General features: G+C 35.7%; 2 protein-coding genes across 2 annotated transcripts in view; one reads left to right on the forward strand and one right to left on the reverse strand.

Moving 5' to 3' along the window:
* Positions 1–915: 915 nt before the first annotated feature.
* On the forward strand, positions 916–7511 carry LOC129565245 (protein peste-like; the record flags this gene model as incomplete). The annotated part of the gene is given in 6 exon segments (XM_055439904.1): positions 916–1325; positions 4959–5110; positions 5229–5537; positions 5647–5865; positions 5956–6480; positions 6571–7511. Coding segments are annotated over 5 exon segments (1650 nt in total). The 3' UTR covers positions 7054–7511.
* A 4747-nt stretch (positions 7512–12258) lies between these two features.
* Positions 12259–18688, reverse strand: part of LOC129565250 (bacchus) — a 10932-nt gene continuing 4502 nt past the window's right edge. The window contains exons 2-4 of the mRNA XM_055439909.1: positions 14490–14622; positions 14313–14375; positions 12259–14151 (exon numbers count right to left, since the gene is read on the reverse strand). Coding sequence (XP_055295884.1) covers positions 14114–14151; positions 14313–14375; positions 14490–14622 — 234 coding nt within the window. The 3' untranslated portion in view covers positions 12259–14113. The remainder of the gene's footprint in view (positions 14152–14312; positions 14376–14489; positions 14623–18688) is intronic.

Here is an 18688-nt window from a genome sequence, read left to right on the forward strand (position 1 = left end):
AAGCGACAGACTCAGAGCAACACAATGACAAACATCATGTTCTGTGAGTGACAAAATGTTACGGGATAAAAACGAAGCAAAAAACACTAGATAGAAATGCTATAAATGCTGAAGATTATACAAATGAACTATGCACCGAAGATTGAACACTTTGAATGTTAATTATCATTTCGTTGAAAACCAGATCAAAGTTCACTTTTTTATTTCTCATATCGAAACGATACGAAGGCAGTTCGTGTTTCTTTTCCACAGAAACAAACGACGGTTTAATTTTGAACAGTCAGTATGTCGAATACGCATGGCTGTCAAATGTCGTTAGAACTGTATTGTGACGTGCTAGTTTCGTTGTGTGTTTGTTGTTTTGTTAGCCCAGTGGCTAAGCGCGGTGAGAGAATAAGAGAGTATCGCTGATGCGGCTTCTGTTCATCACATTAATGAAATCAATCGAACGGAATTGTGTTCAACTGCAAGCGCCTGTATAGTACACAAAGAATCGAATGCATAGACCGTCCTTGTCTCTCACACTTCACAGAATTTCGCCCATACATCGAGCACGCCACGACTCGAGAGCAGCAGCACACACAATGTTTATGTGTTGAATGACTTTAAATTTAAAACAGTTGATAACAACCGAAACGGACGAAAGCGTCGTAAGACGAAAGAATAAGACGGAACGAGCGCTACGAGACTGCGACTGAAGAATACCGAATGAAAAAAAAAGAAGATCTGAATACGAGTACACCAAACAACGAGCAATAAAATTTATGAAGTGTCTGATTAGTGTGATTCGACTAGCACATGCGATAAGATCCCCGTAGTCATTACTCGGACTGTGGTTGTGCTGAATCGTTGGGCCAATAATTGTTTCCCTCATTGTTTGTACAAATCTATTCGGACTCCCGAAAAAAAATACAGCAATCGGTACATACGTATTTGTTTTTGTTTCGCGCACAGTGTGCAATTATTTGCTGTCACCGTAGTTCATGGTTTATTGGTAAAATTTACGTGTCGAGGAGTGTAAATATTTGGAGAATTGCTGCTTTTCAGTTTTTTTTTTTTCATTGTTCGCCGTGTTTTCAATTTTCAACAATTTGGTCATCTATGCCACTTCGAGGGTCTCGCAACCACGTGTCGTTTTCGTGCATTTTTAAAGTGCACACTTGAAACGATCTCAACCTATTTCGCTAGCGTGTTTTCGTCTCTTTTTTTTCGTCCGTGTTTTGTTTATGTGCTGTGGTGGTGATATTTAAAGTTTTTTGATTGACATTAAAATCAATAATCAAGCCTAATTTTGGGTATTGGAATACTATAAATAAAGAAAAACGGTTTGTAAATTGACACATCAATATTTTTAATTAGCATCAAATTAAGACAAATGAACAAAAGAAGAAAAAAATGTGCAACTCTTTTCATTTTCTCAGAATTATTTACTTTATGTATGCGGTCGTTTGACGCAAAATGACGCCTCAAATGTTCATTATCGATCAAGTGGACTATCGTGATTAATTGCGACAGAAGACTCGATGAGTAAATATTATTTATTAAAGTCGTCAATAAAAATAGCTGTGCACATCGTTCGATATTGCTCAATCCACTGGCAAAAACAGATTTAGCATTTAATTTCTGGAAGTATTTAATCAATGAGAAATTAAATGCTGCGAACTAACAATCAGAATTGATTTAAACATTCGATTGCATTCATTAAAAAGAAAACAGGAAAAAAATGTATGATCTCATTGTCTGTCTATTCGATTCAATCGTCTTTTGACATTTGCCCAATGCCGAGAACTCTTTTTTCACAGTGATGCACCAATAAAAAAAAATCAGTGAGAATGGATCGTGCATATGTTTCTGTGCTACGCACATTGAGAAATAAATAAATTCGGTTTCGTTTATCACGACAATATTCCCAACGATTACCCAAAAATATTATGGTTCGATATTTGTTATCAGGCTACCACAATGATAGCAGTCTGACCGATTTAGAAGCAACAACAAAATAATTGGTAAACTATCGTTCTGATTAGATTTGAATGGGAGCAAAAGTGCAAGTACACAGACACTCGATAATAACGCAACAAATTGAATTTCATTGAGCATGACTATCGGATTGATAGTTTTGATATGTTCTGCGGCAATTTTTTGAATAGAGAGGCTTAAAATATATGAACTTTATGGTATGACTTCTTCAATTATTTTAATTTGTGAACAGTATAAATATGGACACAATCGTTACATTCCCCTTTTTTAATCGTTGTTCTTCATGTTTCTCAGAAATTTCATTTAAAAAATATGTATCAGTCTAGTTGTCAGTTGCATTTCGGACACTCCATTGAAATTAAACTGATTAACAACTTTTTTGACCTCACTGAGTGCGCAAACAGATTCTAATGGAATTATGAGCAAACATTATCGCCAAATTTTGGCTAGAACTTTGCTTTTTCTTTCGTCCGATGTCTATATTTGCATATTGTTGATCACATCATTTATTTGCAGTTGTTTTGACTCTAGAATGACGCTTTGGCCCATATCTGCCTCATAAATTAAAACACATTTCATAAGATCATAAAATCATAAAGAAGGACAGTAAAAATTCTATAAAAAAATCAATAAAAGTTACATAAAAATGGACGAATCTCACGGGAAATGAGTATAAAATTGGAAAATTAGCATAAACCGTTCAATAAATATGGTTGTTTATTGGTATTTTTGATGCAGAGCGTATTAAACATTGTGTGTGCCTAAGGGAGAGACACGAAACTTAATGAGTAAAATTAGAACATTATTCAACGATAATAGGAAAAATAGAAGAAATTAGTGAGTTTGGTTTGCCAATGTTAACGCTTATGGACATATTATTTATTGTTTACAAAATAGTCCCGTTAGGTCTTCCATTGGCGTTGTATTGACAGTGTAATACGCTCTGCAAGCGATTTTACTAGAAATAATAGCACAATATTAGCACTTTTGCACCAAAACTAGAGAAATTAGAGGACATAAAGCAAAAAATACATAAAATTGAGTGTAACTAGACTCTAATAGAATTCGTGTCTCGCTCCTAGGTGTGTGCTGCTCTTATTTTATTTGCGTAGTTTGCTAGCGGGAGAAAAAAAAATTTGTTGTCAGACTGCGTAGTTTGCGATCAATTTATAACATTTTCAACAATAGAAGCTAGACTAAAATGTATCATTATTCCAATGATCTGGCTCAAAATTCATCATATGATCGTCAATGTAGACAACATATAAACTGAAACCAGTTCCGGCATTTAAAAAGTGAAAACGGTGTCTCTCTTATTTGCACATATTTATCATGTACAAGATAAACAACAATATAAAACCAATCCCCATTAAACTCATGCCTGATTTGTTTGTGGCTTTTCTTGTTTTTCGTTGTTGTTGTTTTGAAATATTTTGGGGTTTTTGTGCTTAAATATTATAATTCCGTTTGAACGACGACATCCGTTTAAAACGAAAATAGCTTAAAAAAAGATTCAATAGCAAGATTCTACTTGCTCGAAAACCTTTGATGCGAACAAAAGCCACAGCCAGACACAAAATTTGCGTTGCGACTGTTACATAGAAAACAGTTAATTTATTTATTTCGCCATTTAATCGCAGACTGAATATTATTCATGCAATTTAAACAAACAACCTGGCCACCAGTCCCAAGTGACTTCCGAATGACATACAGTAGCAAAAAAATATTTTACCGTAGCAAAAATTAGTATATGAACGATTAATCGGAAGTCGCCGATATAATTTATCAATTAATTATTCAAACAAAGAGAGAGCGAAAAAGGCAGTGATAGCTTCTTCAGATTGAGGAGAACCAAAGTCAATTGACTCTTCACAAAGTATACAGTGTCGTTTGTTCTCTTACTCACATTCGAAAGCCTTTTAAGCGTGAGCCATATTTGTTTTTCTTGCATCAAAAAAGCAACTGACCGACAACTCATTTGACCTTCGACGATTTTGTGACACCTTTTTTTTCTCTCTGTGTTTCAATCTAAAATGTATTTCATTTCAACGAAACCAAAGTAAAATTGTTCAAACTCTTCACACCGCTCGACTAAGCAGAGTGATTAATTTTGTGTATAATTTAAACGAATGACTTGAACTACCGGTAAATCCCTGTACAAAAAAAAAATCAATAGACAATTTGGAATTTTGCACGACGACATTAAACCTGTTCCGGGATTTCTCATGAATGAATTAATTTGGGTGGGAACTCGAAATGACACTACAGAATGGGACATAGAACAGAAAGTGAAACTCGCTTGATTTTGGTAAACATTATAACAATGTTGCAATACAACATTGGTGTCACTTTTGATTAATACATCGTTGAGCTGTCTATCATAGGATACTTATCAAATATAAATTTTATGAGGAATGTCACTAGGTCTTTGTCCGTTTCGGGTTGCTCCAGAATATAAAAATGTAACGAATCATTCACACACACAAGTTGGCAAATTTAATTAAATGAAAACAAAGAAAAACATGCAAAAAAGCGAACAAGTGGTTCGCATATATATTTTTTGAGCATGTAAGAAATATACGCATAAATTAATCAAAAGAAGCAAAAACACACAGTAGCGTCGTCGTCGTCGTCGTTGTTGTTGTCGAACATGAAAAGGTCATACAGGTTAATTGAGACTTATTACTTTGAATGAATTCAGTCAATCATTTCAAATCGAATTAGTTGACGAAAAAATTAAGCCTGAACATTGCCTGAACTAATTTCGGCCTTATTCAACATTTTATATTTGATTTGCGATTAAATTAATTACTCATCTCTAAATTGCTCAACATGCATGCTAATTGTTGGCGTTATATGTTATGAAATACAATTTTTCTAGTAATAACAATTGCATTGTTGAATAATCAACAACTTCAAAGTAAAACGTGTGCAACTGAAATAAACGTTGTTTGTTCGACATTTCATTTATTTCGCAGATATAAGTTTAATTCTTGAGTTCAGCTGACCGATAAGAATGCATTTCGTGAACCGACAATGTGTGTTCACATGCCTTGGTGTTGGGCTCGTGAGTCTCGGTATTATCTTGACAGTATTCTGGATGGACATTTTTCGTACTATATTAGCGACGGTAAGTGGTGATTTCTAATCGATTGCAATAAAAATAAAAATCGAAATCTTATCGACACACTTTATCTCACTTTATATATTATATCTGTTGTTGTTTTTTTCTCTTCTCCTTTCAATAGGAATTGGCACTAAGACCAAACTCAAAGAGTTATCAAATGTGGAAAAATTCACCGTTGGCGCTAAACTTTGATATTTATTTGTACAATTGGACCAATCCGTGTAATTTAACGGCGGATGATTATGAAAAACCGATTCTCGATCAAATCGGCCCGTACCGATTCCGTGAGAAAACGATGAAAACAAAGGTTAAATGGCATCCAAGCAATTCAACGATCAGTTATCGACGAAAGAGTGTATATTATTTTGTTGAGGAAGAGAGTGCTGGACGACTTGATGATAAAATCATAACAATAAATGCAGTTGCTTTGGTAAGTGACCTTCATTGTTCATCATTACGATGCTCTTGATTCACACACTTTAGGTAAAACGCCTGTCAAATTAATATGCCAAATGAATTGTCTGTCTTTATGTACATAGTCAGCGGCACACACAGCCCGCGATTGGAGTTATGTAATGCAAAAGCAAGTGTCAATGGGCTTGAACTTGTACAACCAACATTCGTTTATCGTGAAAGAAGCTCGTGAATTGCTATTCGATGGCTATGAAGAGGATTTAATTAACATGGCAAATGAGATGTCCAAATTTGGTGCATTGAAATTAAACATTCCGTATGATCGTTTTGGGTGGATGTATGGTGTAAGTTGAACCAGTTTACAATGATAATTAAATTAATCGGATTTCATTTGTAATAATATAAATTATGCTTTTTTTTTCTTGCAAATGCAGAGAAATGAGAGTGAAGACTTGGCTGGTCATTTCAATATCAAGACCGGTCAAGATGACATTATGGAGTTGGGTGTGACGAAAACATGGAATTATCAACCAGAAACACCATACTATCCAAGTCCATGCAATGAAGTTCGCGGCAGCGGTGGTGAATTCTATCCACCGGGACAGACAAAAGATCAACCATTAACATTTTTCAATGGCGAACTATGTCGTTATCTTGATCTGTACTATACCGAAGAACAAGAGATTAACGGATTAAAAGTGAATAAATATGCGGCAACGGAACGATCAGTCGACAATGGCACCAAGTACAGTGAATACAAATGCTTTTCGCATGGCGAAAGTCTTCCATCCGGTGTAATGAATGTATCGGCCTGCCGTTATGGTGCACCCGTGTTTGTATCATTCCCACATTTCCATGCGGCCGATCCATACTACTTGCAATTCGTTGACGGATTAAAACCAAACAAGAGTCAACATGAGTTTTATATTGCAATGGAAGCAGATACCGGAATCCCAGTGGTATGGAATGCGTTTGTTTAAAATGAGAAATTCTCTTCAACTTTTCGACATTAACACACTTTGTTTTTTCTCTCCTTTTCTGTTCAACAGGAAGTGGCTGCCCGGCTACAAGTCAATGTAATGGTCCGACAATATTCGAATATCGCACTGTTCCAAGAGGCGCCAACGATATTCTTCCCAGCACTATGGTTCGAGCAAAAAGTTCGCATTCCTAGAGAAATGACCGACGAACTGATGATCGCCGCTTCGATGCCAATGATCGGATACATTTGCATCGGTGTACTTATTGCCATCGGATTGATTCTGCTAATGTTTGCTGCCTGTCAACGAATTCGCCAACGAAGTATCACAAAAAATACGTTGCACAAAGAGGAATTGGCCATCAAAAATGGAATTCCAAATGAGAAACTCAATCGAAATATCATCGAAGCCGAACAATCACCATTGATGAAAGATAAAAAAATGCCGGAAAATTTTGTTATAAAACCAATCCATTATCCACATATACCCATAGCTCCGTTAGCTTTGCCAGACACCGACTTTGAATTGAATTCAATCACAAAAAATCATTAGTTTTGAGATATTAATACATTTAGTTGTTAATAAAAATGAATGTAGCTATAAAATAGGGCCATTTCAAATTGAATCATGAATTGGAATTGATTCAGAAGACGTTCGTAGCCAAGTGCGATTTCACGATAATTCTCTTGATATTACACAATTATCGGACAGATTTCGGTTTTTGTCTGTTGACAGATTTTTTTTATAGAGAATTTTGTTTCCATTGATATCGGTTGCGAACCACGACGATCGGCAACAGAAGCTAAGGCATTTAAAATAAATAAATTTGTAATACTTCCAAAGCAGGTTCTGTTATCATAGCAAATACGTCTAGAGATTAGGCTACAACCTAACGAGTAATTAAGTAATTTTCATCTTTTTCTATGTTGCGCTAATTGTTTTGATTCCCGTTCGGAAAAAAAACGACTTTGAGACAGATAAATAAATCTAATTGTGTGCCAAATGCAAAACATTTCCTTGTTAATCTTTTTTTCTATATGTTTGAATAGGTTGGTTTCATGATGCGGACGCATTTTTGTGACAGCTTTTGGACTCATAAAAATTACAATTTCCAATACAAACCGACCAACATTGTTGCTATTTCGAATGCAGTTTTTTTTTTTGTTGCTAATATAATTAATGGCACAAATTACATTGTTCTCGTCATAAAATAATTTGCCTTTGAGAAGCAGTATTGAATGCGCCACGTTCTGGGAAGTTTCAACACATTTTCGAACGAAGGTCAATTCACAGAGAGAAAAGAAATGTGTTTTTGTCGGTGAATGATGTTTATCAGTGCATCTTCGTTCGTAAAGCTGTGTACGTTGCATTAGAAGACGAAGCATAAGTTATACGAAATTTGTGTTGTTGAACACACGAATTTTTGGTCCACCCATACAACCATAGCATACATACACAATGCATGCTGTTGAGTATAAGGCAGACGCATCTACAGCAAATGTGAGAGAGTCGTTCCGACAAAACAAAAAAACAACCGAATTCAGTCGATTTCGTGCGTTTTTACTGCGGCACCAAAAGACCGATGAAGTTATGTGCTCCTGGTACGTTCACATTGATAACATTTCGTTGTAGCCGTTGACGTCACAAGGAAAAAGTACAACGACGGTCGACGGTCGACGACGACGTCAATGCATAACAAACTAACATAGAACTTTCGTTTGGTTGTTGTGTTCAAACTATGTGTTATTGCTGCTCATACTGCTGTCCGCCAATGCTTCGGCGAATGCATTAGTTTCATTCCACTGAATCGAATCTCTCGCTCTCGCTCTACTCATATTTTTTTTCATCGTTATTCCACTTCCATCCACAAAACTAACGAAATTGAATGGTATGCGCGGTAATAGTTTTCGAACCAAAGCAAAGCAAGACAACCACTTACAATGGTTTGAATGTTACGATGGACGAACCCTCCGCCTGATTCAATTGTTCGTTTTGTACAGCGCAAAACAAAATGTGAATGTTTTGAAGCCAAGCAATCATACTCTTGCTCTGCTTACGCTCATATACACGAACAGCTTTGAGATAGTAGTAAAACTAAAAAGGAAGTTCCACTCGACAAACTACACGCAGACGAACACAAATACACGCAATAGACGATGGATATGTTGTCGATGGAGGACTTTCATACATACACACATGTGTGTAAGTGGATAAATACGAACGTAACGTATACCGAAAAGAAAGAGAAAATTTCGGTTTGTACTATGGTTTTGACGGTCTTTTGACTGATCTCGTCTCGCTGCGGTTCGGCATTCACTTCGCTACTGCTTCTGAACGCCTGGCTCAGCTCTAATTAATATGTACGCTTTGTGTTCTTAAAAACATGCAAAATTTTTAGGATTTTCGTGCCATTTTACGATTTTTTTTTCGAAAAATAAAAATATCCAAAGAAATCTCTCCATACAAACGATCATTTTGACGTATGTTCGAAGCAGGAGTTTTCATTTTACTCGCAACGAACGAACAGAGAGAGCTGGTATATTTGCGTGCGTGTACGAACTTTTGGTTTTTATAATGGGATAATTTTTTCGCAAGGGAAGCTTTGAATTAAAAATCACTCACACACATACTCCGGTTCCGTGTGACTGAAATATTTTACGGGCATTGACTTTAGTAGAAAATGGAAAACGATCTGAATATATGACATTCTATGAACATTGAACACTCAATGTGATACAAAGCCACTCGGTAGAGTGAAATTCTCTCGTGTTTTTGTTATGTAACGCTGAAGTAGTTAAGTACAGATGAACGCAGCTCGTACTCCATATTTGAATACAAAGAAAGCATTTCTCTTTCATTCGTATACATGACTGTGAAAGGTCTCAACTCACGTACCGCTCAACTCACACATAGTTTCTCCCCTCATCGTGCATATATGCCATGTGTATAGTCGAATATACACTCCGTTTCATATATCACAGGGTGATACTATTCGCCGACACGCATTTCATTCAGACGAACAGAACCAAACAAACAGAATGTAATGTAAAAAATCAAGCCAAAGAACTAGACAAATATAAACAACCGTGTCTGCGCGTATGTTCGGTTCTATATCACCAGATTACTAACTAAGATTGTATATTAGAAAAAGCAGAATTTCAGCTATATTCTCAAGCGATACTCACCAATGCATTTTCTCCTCTAAATAGAATAATAATTAACTGAAAAGAAAGAAAAGACAATAGTTTTTTTCGTAGCGAACTACATCGCATGAGATTTATTTGCTTTTCGTGTTGCTTATAATTCGCAAATGCAATTTATGGCAAAATGTTGCATGTCAAATGTTACAACATCAATTTAAAACAGAACATGTGATTCCACAAAGAAGTGCCTTCTTAATAGTGCCTTCAAAAAGTATATACAATTATATAAAAATTGTATATGTCCATACATAAATTTTTGGAAAGCCGGTCGAATTATTATGTTGGACCCATAATATGACCGGCACTTATGAACGATCGAATAAAATCAATCTTCAGCTATTGCATTTTTCGTGTAAAATGCCTTGTTAGCCGAATCATGCAAAAAATGTAAAAAACAGCATTTTTCGCAAAAATCCAAATATGTACTATGTTTCGTCGCCACAATACATCATTTGTGCAGTATATAGCATCTCAAGAAATCGATGTTAAATGTGCATATTTTGATGCGTTCCAACATTCATTTCTATTGATCTGGAATAACCTGCACAGAGTCGATATTATACGTTCACATCATTTCTTCCAGAAAATTCCCAAGCGAATATTCTATGTGGTTTCTGCGATGATGGTTCACTCAAATGCGTTCATAGTCGTCCAAATGCTATTAGAAAAGAAGGAGTAAATATTCACATTGTATCAAATCTATATTCTCTGTCAATTTTCAAGAAAACAGAAAGTAAATTGCCTTACATTTTTGTGTGCAAATGTTTTAATGAGCTCAACAAAAATTATTTGTGCGACCGCACTCGACTGATGTATAATAGCAACTAAACGATTGATTTTCATCTTTCATCTCTCATCTCTCATCCCCTGAGCATCTGTAGCTGCGCAGATGCTACGATAGCTTGAACGTGTGCACATTGATTGAACATTTTATACGAATCGGATAAATTCTCTTTTTGTATGCTTCCCTAAAGTATGGATCAACGCGGCTTGTACTCCATTTAAATACCGAATTGAATTGAAAAAAAAGTGACGCACTAAACTCGCTCTTTCTCTTTTGCTTTCCGCTCAGTGTGTTTGTATTCAAAATGTACGGCAAACACTGCGCTTCAAATATCAGAGGGTACAATACACACAGTCAGCACGGCATTTCGTCCTTCAACGAACAAGATGTGAAGCGAAACCAGCGAACAGATGGATAAAACTCAGGCAACATGAGATAGATATACGTGTATAATAATAGAATGACTATATACTGCGTCGATGTTGGTTTCATGTTTGATGTCGTTTTCTGCACACAAATGCCACCCCAAATAGCATTGAGAAAATGCTGCTTCGGATATGAGTTAGTTTTTTCCACACATACCTACTTCTTCTTCTTCTATTTCGGTGTGCTACATTTGAACATGGATTGTAGGCTCTGACAAAATGTAGATACGCTCTGGTTGCTGAATATTTTCTATGCGATGCTTTTTTCAATTGTGTGTATGTTTCCAATGAAAAAGCATCTTCCATGTAATTCTGTACGACGATAGCTCGTAGATAGAAACCCGAATATCGCACGCCTGCGTTGACGAGTCCTTTCGTTACAATAGAAAGTTATGGTATGCAATAAGCAAAACCCATGCATTTGCACTTTAAACCGAAAACTGTGTACCAGCCATTTAAAGTGTGGGATGTGCGTTGGTTTCGGGGAAACTGCTTTTAAACCATTTCGGAGGGTTTATGTTTTTAAAATGCATATTTTTCACAGGTAGATTTTTCTCCTTTTCCAATTTCAACGCGTCCCTTATGAATAATTCGTAATAAAAATTATTTTTTCGGATGGTTTGCCGCTCATTACTCAAGATACTTACATAAATTCTTCGTGCACATTGCATCCATTGCCTGGTGCATTTTAATGTTAATTTGGTTTCATGGGCTTTCTCACTGACAAAAGAGAGAGAGAGGGAGAGAGAGAGAGAAACACACACACACAATGCGACATTCGTGAATGCTCAGCTCGTTCATCAGAACATCTGCACGAAGAGGGAAATACGGACAATTAATTCATGCTTTGTATGTGATGCAAAGCCAAACGCATGTTTTGGGACGAAGGAAAGAGCAAGAGAGCATATGACGCTAATCGTAAACATAACATACCCGCTTTTTTCTCTTCGTCTTTATTACATGAACAATTTACTTTGGTTCCTGTTTGAAAAAGAGCCTTTTTTCAAGCCGAAATTCAACAACAATTCATTTTATTTGACAAATTGTTTTCCTTTTTCAGTGTTTTAGCGGGTCGAAACCACGTTTTCTGAAAATAGGTTTTACGAGAAAATGCACCAAAATTGCCGAGAATCACACAAATCAGAGAAAATTCATATAAAAAATTAAGACAAGCTAAGAAAAACTAAAAAAAAAATAAAGAAAATGGATGAAAAATGGACGAGCATGAATCCAAAATGTCGAAAATATCGAGAGAGAGAGAGAGAGAAAAAAACGATGGAAATGAAGAAAATGATACAAATGAAAACAAACATTAAGTCCGAAAATGAAATCATAACAAAAAAAGTTGCATATTTTGACAATTTCTTTATTTCAATTTACATTATAAAAGTAAAATTATCCATTTAAAATAAGGAAAAATCAAAATTAAAATAGTAATTTTCTCAATTTTGTTTTGTTTGTTTTTTTTTCATCTCAAAATCGCATTCGCAAAAAAAAACTCTAAGAAAGAAAAAAAAGTCCCATATCATACTACTCATTCGATCAAAATTCATCATCATCAAATACAGCTAATAAATTATGTGTTTTTGTCTTGAAATTTTATTACAGTATAATTGACAATAAATTACACAAAAAAACACATTCTACATGCGGCAACGCGTGCGCAGAGAAAGAAAGAAAAAATTACATGGAAAATTGTTTAAATAGATGTGTGTTTTTCTTTCTTTCTTCATCATCGTCATTTTTTCTATAACACTAGTTGCTTTGAAATGTTGGACAGAGAATCGAAGTGTATGTGGTTTTTCATTTTGTTTGTATGAGCTTACATGTTAGAAAATTCAGGCTTGATGACTGCCTATAAAAATACGTGTGACAGTGAATCAACAATATTGTTACCTAGCGATGGGCATTCACTTAGAAACTATTCGAATGAAAAGCGAACAGGAAAAATTAATGGAAATATAAAACACATGATAAATAAAATGAGAGGAAATCGATGTGTACTCGATGCGAATGTAAAAATTGACTAAAATAAAGGGCAAATCTGTTTCATCATGTAAAAATAGCCCAGATGCAAAAATAGTTTTTAGCTATTTATGGAATTCGTTTACCGCAATGAAACCGCACAAATTTTGATGTGTGTGTTCATGGTATGTTTGGCTTTTGACAACCGACCATCGGATATTATTCCTGTTTTGCCCTGATTCAAATGTGTGTGTGTGTGTGTGTGTGTGTGTGATTGGTTTATTGTCGATGATGAAATTCATAGTTTTTGCTTTTTTGCGTTGGCATTTCCATTTGTTTTTGTTCTTTGTTTTCGGTCAATTTTACGTTCTGAATGACAAATTTTGTGATTGCATTTTCAAAACCATTATCAATATAACAATTTACAATTGGACATTTCGTCATGCGCACCGTGAATTCCAAAGCGAAACTCCGTTTCACTTTATATAAATGCACCAAATTAAATAAAAAATCATATTCTTTTAATGAAAAAAGAGAGAGAGAGACTGATACAAAAAATGAGGTCCATAATGTGTGTGTGTTTTTTTTGTTTTTTTCATTTCATTTTATTTACTGTTTTTTATCTGTATAATATTTATCCATAATTTTTCTTTGTGTTTTTTTTTCCTCGGTCAGTCACTGCAAATCTAAATCAAGTTTATTTCTTTCGTTTTTTTTTCTCTATTTCTTCTTCTAATTTTTTTTGTGTAATATCTATTGATTGATTGGATTTTACATTGATTTTTGTGTGTTGTATAGATTTTTGTTTCTGGGTTGTTTTTTTTCTTTCTTGAAATGTCTTTGAAATACAATGAAATATTTAGCAAATCATACATACAATTATTTGGATTTTTGTTTGTTTTGTTGGGATGCAAATTTCCTTAATAAAATCAGATGATTCGGGGCTGAAATGTTCGTTTATTACTTCATCTTGTGTAAGTATTTTGTTTATTTTTTTATTTATTTTGTTTACTCTCATTATTTATTTAAATTTAAATTTGTTTTACTCTTTTTTCCATTTGTTTACTTTTTAGTTCTCATTTATTTAATTTAACAAAAAAAAAATTGTTGGTTATGTGTTTTTGTGGTTGTTGTTGTTGTTGTTTGTTGTTCATTTTTTTGTGGATTTTTTTTAAAACTTTTTTTGTTGTGTGTAGCTTATTAAAGAATTATAATTACGCTGTCCATGAATCTCTTCACGCATCTTCGTCATCTTCATCACCATCTTCACCCTCTGCAAAAAAAATGGACAAAAACAATGGAAATCGATTAGTATGAGAGATAAAATATGGTTGTTGTGCTCATTGCAACAAAGAGAAAAACGGTTTGAATTGATCAAAGTGTCAATTCACATTTGGACTTTCTTCGATAAAGCAAAAATAAATCAATACGAACCTCCTTCCAAATCGTCCTCATCGTCTTCACCTTCGAGGTCGTCGTCTTCACCATACGGAATGTCTGCGTCGGAAGAAAATGAAACGAATTAGTGAAAATGTTGAAAAGTGCGGGAAAAAGCGAGCCATCGGCTCTGTGTGCAATAATTTCAAAAATCATCAACAATCTTGTGCTTACCTCCTTCATCTCCGTATTCCTCATCTTCGCCTTCAATTTCTTCATCGTCAGCCTCTTCATCGCCGGCATCTTCAGCTTCGGGGGCAGTACCATTTTCATCTTTCTTAGCCTTCTTGGCTTCTGTTGGTTTTTCCTGCAATAAACAAAGAAGACCATTCATTAGACACCAATATTGACACATTTTATTAATTCAGTGATAAACAAAAAAAATGAAGTTTGCTTATTAAGGTAGATCCGGTCGATTTCCCATTACTAAATATTTCAATAAAATTACTTTGCTTATCAGTTGAACTAGTTTGGTTGACGGAATGTGTTCAAACCATCGATTAGTTGATGTCAAGAGTAAAGGAGTAAAGTGATAGATATGATTATGGTCGAAGTGAATAAAGCGTGTCAAATGAATTGATGGCAGTTGGAACAGAGCCTGAGTTGGTGTTTTTATTTTTCATTGAATTTTCCATTTAGGAAGCGTAAATGCCAATGTGAAGTGTTAAATGAAGTGAGTCGAATGTTCGGTTGAAAGCGAAACGGGATTACTGTATATACATAATGTACAGCTCGTATAAATAGAGTCATTGTAGTCGCTGCGCCCGATGCAATCGATGGCAGCAGCGACAGCAACAATAACAGTAGCATTGACAGAAGGGAAAACATCAATACATGGGCAAATCGAGTTATTGCCTCACTATATGAATATTTGATTCGCCATTGCTCGTTGATAGCATTTACACTAGTGAAGAAGAAAAAATCGATTCAAACTATGAAAAATGATTATAAGCACGTCGAATTGCTACTTATGCGTCCAGTAATCTCTTCTCACCCTGCCTTATTCCACGTTTATATTATTAATGCTTTCGAATCTGACCTACTGATTGGCAGGATTTTCACACCTACTCGATTCCATTTCCAAAAAGAGACAAAACGAAAAATTCGACCCAAAATTGGAGCATTTTGATTTGTGAGCGTAAGAATGCTTAGCGCGCATGAACCCATCTTATTATGGGTTTCTATGGAATTGTGGTTCAATCAAATTATTTAGGTGAAATTTTTGGAAAAAAAAATTTACTCTGGTTAATACGGAAAAAAACCACGGCAATCAATTTTCAGTTATAAAAAAACAATGCATGAAATGAAAAGCCCTTCATTGAAAATGAGCCGATGAAAAACGACTAGAAAAAAATATCGAACCCCATTCAGCACGATCAAATAGAGGGAACAAGCACGTATCGCATACGATGCGAGGGAAACGAAAATATGAGCCCGTAAATTATTCGAATGAATAAAACTCGTTACAAATGTTGTTCACAAGCGCAAAGAGAGAGAGAGAGCATGTGTTTGACGCCAAGCGATGAATTTCGATATGGTTAAAAGGCGAGTAGTCGCATCGAAAATGCGGCATCGGCTCACCAATCACATTCATTCGATGGAAACACTACATGCACACAGACCGACCGACACACACACGCGCGCTACTCGAGAACGCCGCATGTGTGCGGAATCGACAGTGATTCAGTGACATGCTTGTTTCGGTTCGACCGCTAACTCAGCATTTCAGCACAACTACAAGCGCACGCACGCCGACTGATGCCGTGTACGCTTGGTTGTGTCGAATGTGTGAGCGTGTATGAGACAACCAATTGACGTTTTATTTTGTGTGCGTTTTTTTTCATTTACTTTTCTAGAAAATATTGCTTGATTCAGATTGCGGTATGATGTTTGGCTTTTCAATTGTAACGAAACAAACGAAGATTGAATTTATTTTTTTTTACTAAACATACAAATACACTTCTCCATCAATATCTATTTCATTTTCCTCTCTGACTGATTTCTTTAATGCTTCGGAAACGTCTTTGGTTCCTCAGTTTTGCATTTGAAACAACAACGGAAAAAACTCGCACACCGAGCTCTGGTTGAAACGAGCATTTGCTGAGCTTTTGCTATGCCCTGATATGTTTCAGTATAATACTTAATACACTGTCGTGTTTGTTTGTTCATTGTTATCTGATGATTGTTTTTTTTCTCTCTCTCTCTCCAATTTATATATGGCATTTCTGTGTGAGAAGTGTACAAAATAATTGTGAAGCTTTGCGGTGCTCAAGTAGAAAGCAACAACAACTAAATCACACACATGAACAAGAAATGTTGATGATTTATTTTGGAAGTGGAGCACAAAATATAGCCATAAGTACATGTTTAAAAAATAATCTTTTCGAAAATGAAACAAACACACACTCAATGGTGTTGGAAATGATTTGTCGGAAAGTTGCTATCATTAATCCGTTCTGTTCGCCGTCGAATTCGATGCACATGATTTGGTGTGCGCGAGCACGGCGTACACCGTTGATAACGATAAAATTGTGAATATGCCATGAAATGGCATAAAATCGAGTTCTATTTTTTGATACCGAACAACGGCAAAAAGTGCCATGAGCGAAAGAGAGGGAGAAAAAAAACAACAGCGGCAGGCGAACATTTAATGATTCTACAAGTGCACTGAAATGTGTTTGCATTTTTATTAGCAGAGAGTAGCAGCCGCCATGTGGTCACACACTTGACTTACAGAGTCAACGCGCGCACGCTTTGCTTATTCCATTTCGAATTATTTTTTTTTCTTTCAACTGCTTCTTCGGTTCAAAACAGCGAAAATGTGCAAATGAAACAGACACCCGAACATCGTCGTGCCACAGTGCTATAGCTGAGACATACAATCAGCTCAATTCCGAGCGCTGTAATGACGTGAATTTTGCGTGTTGATGAGTATTACTTTGTTTTCTCTCTCTCTTTCTTTGCGTTCAACAGTTTCATTTTTTTTTTTGGATTATTCTAGGGGCCTCTGAGTATCGTGTTCATTCAGTTTACGATTTTTTTTTCTTCTGCGTTTTATTTTGTGTTTCGTTCGTTTTCGTTTGCATTTTCAATTTCAGTTGTTATTTCCATTCGTCACCTTTTTTTCGTGAGTGTTAAGCCGACTTGCGAACGCTTGCGATTTAAATTCAAAAAAGGTGCTCAAATATCATGAGAAGCTTATCGATGCGAAACGATTCATTCACTGACTTTCAACTAAAAATGAGCATAAAATGCAATTTTACTTGATGGTAATGGTGGAATTTTGATGGATATTCTTTTGGGCCGAAACATCCATATATTTAGAAAACTTTCCTCAAAGCACACCATACTTTGTGTGTATGTGTGTGTGTGTGCGTTCCATTGTTGCCGGCCCCAAAAGCCAAGCACATTTTTAGGCGGCAAAAAAAGTCATGTATGAGTCTTGCGCGTTTGTTCACAACGAAGATGATAACTTTTGCGTTTCAAATGTGTATTCCGTCTTTCTTTCCTTTTCTCTTTCTTTTTCTGAATTTTGTTTTGTTTTCACCTTCGCTCACGAGGTGTGAGTTATATTTTGCTTGTTTGCTAAAGATGAATAGCCGCAACAATGTGTTCTTTTCGCTTTTGAAAAAAAAGAAAAGAGAAGAAAAAATACCGTCCAGAACGATTTTTTTTTCGACGCGTTTATGATTTTATGATGGGTTCCATTGGCGTTAAAATTTCTCTATCATATCCGGACTTGATTCATTTGTACGAGAATTCAGACGAGAAACGTAGAAAGACGAACACCAAAATAGATTTAAAGTGTATTGCGTTGCGGCCATTGGCTTGATAAATACGATTGTGTCGTCTTCGTCATCATCATCATCGTAGTTGTCGCCGTTGTCGTTATTGTTTCTTTTGCCCGTCAGTTAAGTCAATAGTGTGGCCTTTTGAAACAACACCAACAGCACCAGCAACAAAACAGAAACACGAGCGAAAAGAACAAGAGGGAAAATGGCCAGCATTAAGAATTCAAATTAAGATACACACAGAGAATGACAATATACTGTCCGTATTGAGCAAAGCGAACGAATGAGCGGGCGAGAAATGTGCCGACCGAATGGATTACAGAGAGAGAGAGAGAGCGTAGAAGGCTATGAAGAGAGGGATAGAATAGAAAGAGGAAAAAAAGAAGAACCGAAGCCAAATACAAGCGCTTGTATCATTTTCAGCATTTTCTCGACGCTTAGAATTTTTCACCTAAAACACACAGCCAGAGAGAGAGAGAGAGAGTTTGGGCTTGAAACCTTAATGTCAGGCATTTTTGTTGTTGCTGAGTGTTTCGAGTTGTTTATGTATTGGTTATACATTGACGTGTGTATTTAATTGGT

The sequence above is a fragment of the Sitodiplosis mosellana genome, unplaced genomic scaffold, assembly GCF_009176505.1.
Source record: "Sitodiplosis mosellana isolate CC-2019 unplaced genomic scaffold, AAFC_SMos_1.0 Smas_scaffold_2, whole genome shotgun sequence".
NCBI lineage: Eukaryota > Metazoa > Arthropoda > Insecta > Diptera > Cecidomyiidae > Sitodiplosis > Sitodiplosis mosellana.